The 7,674-nt window shown below is 53.1% G+C and overlaps 1 protein-coding gene across 1 annotated transcript; it reads left to right on the top strand.

Annotated features, from left to right (window-relative positions):
• The first annotated feature begins 4,752 nt into the window (after positions 1-4,752).
• Positions 4,753-5,670, top strand: LOC135287583 (olfactory receptor 14J1-like). The gene has a single exon (XM_064400872.1). The coding sequence runs from the start codon at positions 4,753-4,755 to the stop codon at positions 5,668-5,670; it is 918 nt and encodes a 305-aa protein (XP_064256942.1).
• Positions 5,671-7,674: the final 2,004 nt, after the last annotated feature.

Raw genomic sequence — 7,674 nt, 5'->3', positions numbered from 1 at the left:
CCAGCACCCCCAGGTCCCTTTCTGCCTGAACACTGTCCAGCCACACTGTCGCCAGCTTGTAACATTGTAGGGGATTTTTGTGGCCAAAACGTAGAACTCGGCACTTAGACTTATTAAACTTCATGCTGCTGGACTCTGCCCATCCATCCAACTGATCCAAGTCTCTCTGCAGAGCCCTCCTTCCTTCCAGGAGATCAACACAAGCTCCCAGCTTAGTGTCAGCTGCAAATTTACTAATGAAGGACTCGATGCCCTCATCCATGTCGTCTATAAAAATATGAAATAGGACTGGTCCCAGCACAGAGCCCTGAGGGACAGCACTGGTGACTGGCCGCCAGCTGGATGCAGCACCGTTCACCATCACTCTCTGGCCCGGCCATCCAGCCAGTTCCTAACCCAGCCAAGAGTGCTCCTGTCCAAGCCGTGGGCTGCCAGCTTCTCCAGGAGTGTGCTGTGGGAGACAGTATCAAAGGCCTTGCTGAAGTCTAAATAGACCACATGCACAGCCTTTCCTGCGTCCACCAGGCGGGTCAGCTGGTCACAGAAGGAGACCAGGCTGGTCACACATGGCCTACCCTTCGTAACCCCTGATGACTGGCTCTGATACCCTGGCCATGCTGTAAGTGCTGTGTGATAGCACTCAGTGTGAACTGTTCCATCTTACCTGGTACTGAGGTCAGGCTAACTGGCCTGTAATTGCCAGGATCCTCCTTACCACCTTTTTTGTAAACAGGTGTCACATTGGCCAGTTTCCAATCATCTGGAACCTCACCAGTGAGCCACGTCTCCTGGTAAATGATGGAGAGCGGCTTGGCAACCTCATCTGCCAGCTCCCTCATCACCCTAGGGTGAATCCCATCTGGTCCCATTGATTTTTAAATATCCAAGTGTCCCAGCAGTTCTCTGACTGCCTCCTCTTGGATAATAAGAGGACCATTCTGATCCCTGGCACCACCTACCAACCCTTGAGGACAGTTGTCATGAGGATAAGCTGTCTTACCACTAAAGACTGAGGTGAAGAAAACATTAAGCACTTCCGCCTTTTCCGCATCTTTAGTAACTAGTTTGCCTGCTCCATCCAATAAGGAACCGAGGTTGGTTATACCCTTCCTTTTACCATTAATATATTTGTAAAAACTTTTTTTATTATTTTTAACAGAAGTTGCCAAGTTGAGTTCAAACTGAGCTTTGGCCTCCCTAATTTTTTTTCTACATGCCCTGGCAGCACCCTTAAATAATTCCTCAGAAATCACTCCCTCCTTAAAAAGATGATACATCTTTTTCTTATTTCTAAGTTCCTTCAAAACCTCATTACTCATCCAGACTGGACGTTTGCCTCGTCTACTCATCTTTTGGCACACAGGGACAGTCTGTTCTTGTGCCCTCAAGATCTCTGCTTTGAAGCACACCCATCTCTCCTGGACTCCTTTGTTTTTAAAGGCTGTTTCCCAAGGAATTCTCTGGACAAGTCTTTTAAATAGGCCAAAATCTGCCCTCCGGAAGTCCAGTGTAGAGATCTTATTGATATTCCTCCTTATTTCACCAATTATTGAGAATTCTATAGTTTCATGATCACTATGCCCCAAGCGGCCTACAACCTCCACATCACCTACCAGTCCATCTCTATTTGTAAACAATAGGTCTAACATAGCCCCTCCCCTGGTGGGTTTGCCCACCAGTTGTGACAAAAAGTTATCCTCCACACATTCTAAAAACCTTCTAGATTGCTGTTTTTTTGCTGTATTGAGTTCCCAGCAGATGTCTGGTAGGTTGAAGTCACCTACAAGAACAAGGGCTGATGATCCTGAGACTTTGTTCAGTTGTTTATAGAATAAGTTGTCCACCTCTTCATCCTGGTTGGGTGGACGATAGCAGACTCCCAGTAGGATGTCAGCCTTGTTGGCCTTCCTCTTAATTTTTACCCATAGGGACTCAACTTCATCATCATTAGTCTCAATACCTGTGACATCCAAAACCTCCCTAATATAAAGGGCCACCCCTCCACCTCTTCTCCCTTTTCTGTCTTTTCTGAAGAGCTTGTAGCCATCCAGTGCAGTGCTCCAACTATGTGAGTCATCCCACCACGTTTCTGTGATGGCAACTACATCATAGTCCTGCTGATGCACCATGGCCTCCAGCTCTTCTTGTTTGTTACCCATGCTGCGTGCATTGGTATACATGCATCTCAGCTGGGCTGCTGATTTCTCCCCTAACACAGTCTTACCACCCCTGGGCCTGCTTCCAAACAGCCCAGCTGCATCCCCTTCCCCCTTCAAACCTAGTTTAAAGCCCTCTCAATAAGGTCTGCCAGTTCATGAGCTAAAAACCTCCTACCCTTAACAGAGAGATGTACCCCATCTGATTCCAATAGAGCAGGTGCCATAAAGGTTGCTCCATGATCAAAGAATCCAAAATTTTGCCGATAACACCAACCCTTGAGCCATTTGTTAATGATATGAGTTTTCCTATTCCTTTCATTATTTTTCTCTGCCACCAAAGGGACTGAGCAGAACACTACCTGTGCACCTGTCCTATCAACCACTTGACCCAGTGCCCTAAACTCCCTTTTAATCACCTTGACACTCCTCTTTTCAATCTCATCACTGCCAGCTTGGAGTATCAGCAGTGGGTAATAATCAGAGGACTGAATCAGCCTAGGAAGTTTCTCAGTGATGTTTCGTACCTGGGCCCCAGGGAGGCAGCAGACCTCCCTGTGGGATGGGTCAGGTCGACATACGGGGCCCTCTGTCCCCCTCAGAAGGGAATCACCCATCACGATTACCCTTCTTTTTTTCTTGACATTAGAGGTGGTAATCCTCTTTTTAGGCAAGTCATAATTGGGAGGCTCACTGGGTAGATGATTTTCCTCTAAATCATCTCTCTGGCTGTCTAGATCCAGTGCCTCATACCTATTCTGAAGTGGCACCTGGCTAGGGGATGGGGGGCAGGAGGGGTTTTTTGTTATTACCACCCCGAGCAGGGACCCATTTCCACTCCCCTTCATCTACCAGGTGCCCCTCTATTGCCTGAGAGTGAAAGACACATGAGCCCTCTGACTCCTGGTGGGCCTCCCTTAAAGATGTAAGGGCTGAACTCCACCAGTCCATTTCCTGTTCACTATCCCTGATACTCCTTAACCTTTCAACTTCTTCCCTAAGCTCAGCCACTAGCGAAAGGAGGTCATTCACTTGTTCACACCTCAGGCAGGCCTTCTCCATAACATCCCCTGAAGCCACTGATAAGCTCAAACACTCCGGGCAGGAATGGGTCTGTACGGACACATCCTTTTTGGAGGGCTCTACTTGGTCATATACACTTGTACCAACCACGGATTTTGACCGGGTTAAAACCATTGCTTAGGAGAAAGCCCAAGATCAATCAACCAATAAAACAATACTTCACCAAACTAGCTGGAACCTGCAGCCCTGCCTGCTTGCCCTGCCTGCGCGAACTGCTGTGACCCTGTTTGCCTGCTCCTGTTCACCGCACTCCGGGTCGCCGCGCTCCCCAGAGGTCTCTTACAATGGGTCACTCCGGAACAAGGAAGCTCCCCCTCCTGCTCCTGAGTGGCTCACAAAGCAATTAAGGTCATTAAAGTCCTTGTGCTGTGTCTGTGCTGCTGAGCTGGGCTGGGCTCCTGGCCCAGAGGCAGCTCCTGGTAAGCAAGAAGAGCTTCAAAAGCACATTTCTCTTGATGAGCAGCTCTTGTGGCAGCCCAGCAGGGCTGGGGCACTGCCTGCAGCCAGCCCGGGCACAGCCCAGAGGCACAGAGAGCTTCAATCAGTCAGGGCTGGGAAGGTGCTGAGAAGTGCCTGGGGCAGAATCACTGCCAGCCCTTGGCACAGGAACCTCTGGCTGCAGGACAATGCAGCTGCAGCTCCTGGAGCCATCTCCTAAAGCTGGAACATCCCAATGCCTGCAGACTCTGTGAGTACATTCTCTGATTGTCTCTTGTGCAGAGCAGCCAGGGGTGCCCAGGGCTGTCCTGCAGAGCAGGCTCCTGCAGCCCAGGGCGCTGTGCTGGTGCAGGGACTCTGCTGCCTGCCAGGGACAGCTCTCAGCTGGCCCTGGCAGCTGCTCCCAGCACTGGGGGACAGGATCTGGGGGGGAGGAGACAGCTGGTAAGGCTTTGAAGTGTTCTCCTTGTGTGGTGAGGATGCTGCATTGGTCAGGATTGCTCCCAGCATAACATTTAACTGCCGAACATCTACAAGTAGATTATACAGCTAACACAGCTAGTCAGGGGCTGGATAAAAGGGAAAATCCTGCTTTTTAAATCTACTGCTGTTGGTTGCTTGGATCGGAAATTCCATATAGATGTTAATCTCAGTTCAGGTGAAGAAAAATACAAACAATTTTCTCAAATCTGAACAAACCAGGCAGTGACAGCAATCACCACAGTTCACTTTAAAGGCAGCATCAATGTTGATTTTCCAGCCTGCTCAGGGTTGCTCTGATGTTGCCATCAGAGCCTGCAGAGCCAGAGCTGCCCCTGGGCAGTGCCAGAGCTGGGAGGGGTCTGCCGGGCAGAGCTGAGCCCCCAGGGCTGGGCTGGGCTCTGGCAGCACTGGCAGGACCCAGCCCTGGGCACAGGGAAGCAGCTGCTGGCAGGAACAGCTCCAGGCAGCAGAGCCCTGGGCAGGCAGTGGGGGAAAAGTGTCCCCAGCCCGTGCTGGGATATTTAAAATCCTCTCCTAATGCAACTATTCTATGATTAATTTTTATACAGATTCCCATGCCAAGGCACCACAAATGTCCAACAGCAGCTCCATCAGCCACTTCCTCCTGCTGGCATTGGCAGACACGCGGCAGCTGCAGCTCCTGCACTTCTGCCTCTTGCTGGGCATCTCCCTGGCTGCCCTCCTGGGCAACGGCCTCATCATCAGCGCCGTAGCCTGCGGCCACCACCTGCACACGCCCATGTTCTTCTTCCTGCTCAACCTGGCCCTCAGCGACCTGGGCTCCATCTGCACCACTGTCCCCAAAGCCATGCACAATTCCCTCTGGGACACCACCACCATCTCCTACACAGGATGTGCTGCACAGCTCTTTTTCTTTGTCTTTTTCATCTCAGCAGAATTTTCCCTCCTGACCCTCATGTGCTACGACCGCTACGTGTCCATCTGCAAACCCCTGCACTACGGGACCCTCCTGGGCAGCAGAGCTTGTGCCCACATGGCAGCAGCTGCCTGGGCCAGTGCCTTTCTCTATTCACTGCTGCACACGGCCAATACATTTTCTCTGCCCCTGTGCCATGGCAATTCCCTAGGCCAGTTCTTCTGTGAAATCCCTGCAATCCTCAAGCTGTCGTGCTCCAAATCCTATCTCAGGGAACTGGGGCTACTTATGGGTAGTGCTTTTCTGTTATTTAGTTGTTTTGTGTTCATTGTTTTCTCATATGTGCAGATATTCAGGTCAGTGCTGAGGATCCCCTCTGAGCAGGGACAGCACAAAGCCTTTTCCACCTGCCTCCCTCACCTGGCTGTGGTCTCACTGTTCATCAGCACTGGTATATTTGCTCACGTGAAGCCCCCTTCCATCTCCTCCCCATCCCTGGATCTGGCCCTGTCAGTTCTGTACTCGGTGGTGCCTCCAGCCCTGAATCCCCTCATCTATAGCCTGAGGAACGAGGTGCTCAAGGCTGCTGTGAGGAGGCTGATGACTAGGTGATTTCAGGAACATGAAACTCTTGGGCAATATCTGCAAACCACTTGTAATAAAAGTCACCTTTGATACTTCTTCTTGGTTTGGTTGTGGGGTCTTTTATTCCTTGGTTAAGTGTTCTCATGTTGTCCTCAAAGAGATGTCATTTTCTGTGTGATTTCTCACTTTGTTTCTCTCCACCTTCCCTGTGACCACACACTTTGTCAATCATGGGCTGATCTCTTGGTGGCTTGAAAGGAACTCAAGCGTCTCCCAGCAGAGTTTTCTGCAGAGATGCCCTTTTGTTGCCCTCTCTGGAGCTGCAGCAGCAATGTCTGTGTGCAGAGCTGGGGGCAGATCAGTGCTGGCACAGCAGCTGTGCCCAGCAGCAGCAGCAGCACTTGGTGTTGCCAGTGCTGCTGCCGTGGCCCTGCCCCGCTGCCCTGGTGGCCCTGGTGTTGCTGCAGGGCCTGAGTGCTCTCGGGGCCGGGCACAGTCCTGGGGGTGGCAGTGCCGGGGCTGCAGCAGGGACAGGCCATGGGCACTGCTGGGGCAGCGCTGACGCCTCAGGCCAGGGCCTGGGGGCTGCAGGCTCCTTGCCCAGGCTCTCTCAAGAACACGGCCAGGCCAATGCTCAGCACAGAAAAGCCCCAGGGTGAGCAGCCCCTGGCTGGCCGTGGGCAGGCTGGGGGCAAACAGCATGGCTGGGGCTCTGCAAGGGCCCTGGGGGAGACGGGAAGGAGCAGCAGAGCAGGGGCTGATCCATCCCCAGGGCGCTGCACAGCCCAGGGCAGCGTCCCAGAGCGTCCTGATGGAGCTGCCAACAACATCCCCCCTCTGCAGCCCTGGCCTCTCCCCCAGCTCACACAGGTGCCGCATCCTTGCAGGCACAGCCACGGCAGCACTGGCTCAGGAGCCCCTGTTTGCATTGCACACAGCAGGCGGGAGCACCCCCATGCTGTTGCTGTGGGGACAGGAACCTGAGGGAGCACAAATGCCATCAGCCCTGGGGCCAGCAAGGGCTGGGGGACACCAGGGAAACCACTCAGCTTTGTCCTGGCCTCTGCAGTCAGCCAGCAAATTTGTTCCCATCAGCTGGGAGTTTCCTGTGCCACTGCAGACGCTGTTGCTCAGAGCCAGGGCTGCCTGGCAGCCACCCCTGAACTGCCCTCAGCATTTTTGTTTACATCACCTTTGCTTTCTTCATGTTCCCTGCTACAAATTTCTTCCTCTTGCCCACTCCCGTTCTGTCCCCTGCAAACAGCCCATCCCTGTTTGCCCTTTCCTCTCTGGCCCCACTCCCCATTGCAGTTCCTGACTTGGCTCCATGGGAACATCCCTTGGGCAGCAGGATCATCCTCCAAGTGCTGCAGGAATTGTCTGCAGGCTCCTGCAGTGCCTGGTGCTGCTCCCTTGCCAGAGGCAGCCCAGGCCAGGGGGGCACATCTGGGCTGCTGTGTCTGCCTGTGGGGCTCCCTGTTCTGGGCAATGAGGAGGAGCTGCAGAGGCTCTGCAGGACTGACAGGATGGGCTTTGGGGCTGGCAGGAGAAGCTGAGGCACCTGGGCTGCTGCAGCTTCTGAAGAGGAGGCCCAGGTCTCATCCTGCCACTGCTCCAAGGGTGGTTTCAAAGAATCCCAGAACCAGCAAGTTTGGAAAAGTCCTTGGAGATCATCAAATCCAACCTATGCCCTGACACTGCCTTGTCTGCCCTGAGCCTCCTCTTCTCCAGGATAAACAATCCCAGCTCCCTCAGCCGCTCCTCACAGGATTTGTGCTCCAGATCCCTCACCAGCCTTGTTGCCCTTCTCTGGACATGCTCCAGCCCCTCCATGTCCTTCCTGAATTGAGGGCCCCAGAACTGGACACAGCACTCGAGGTGCTGCCCAACCAGTGCTGAGCACAGGGGAAGAATCACTGCCCTGCTCCTGCTGGCCACACCATTCCTGATCCAGGCCAGGAGCCATTGGCCTTCTTGGCCACCTGGGCACACTGCTGCCTCATGTCCAGCCTGCTGTCCATCAGTCCCTGG

The sequence above is a fragment of the Passer domesticus genome, chromosome 30, assembly GCF_036417665.1.
Source record: "Passer domesticus isolate bPasDom1 chromosome 30, bPasDom1.hap1, whole genome shotgun sequence".
NCBI lineage: Eukaryota > Metazoa > Chordata > Aves > Passeriformes > Passeridae > Passer > Passer domesticus.
The sequence above is the reverse complement of the archived record's forward strand: the minus strand, read 5'-3'. Positions and strand labels throughout refer to the sequence as shown.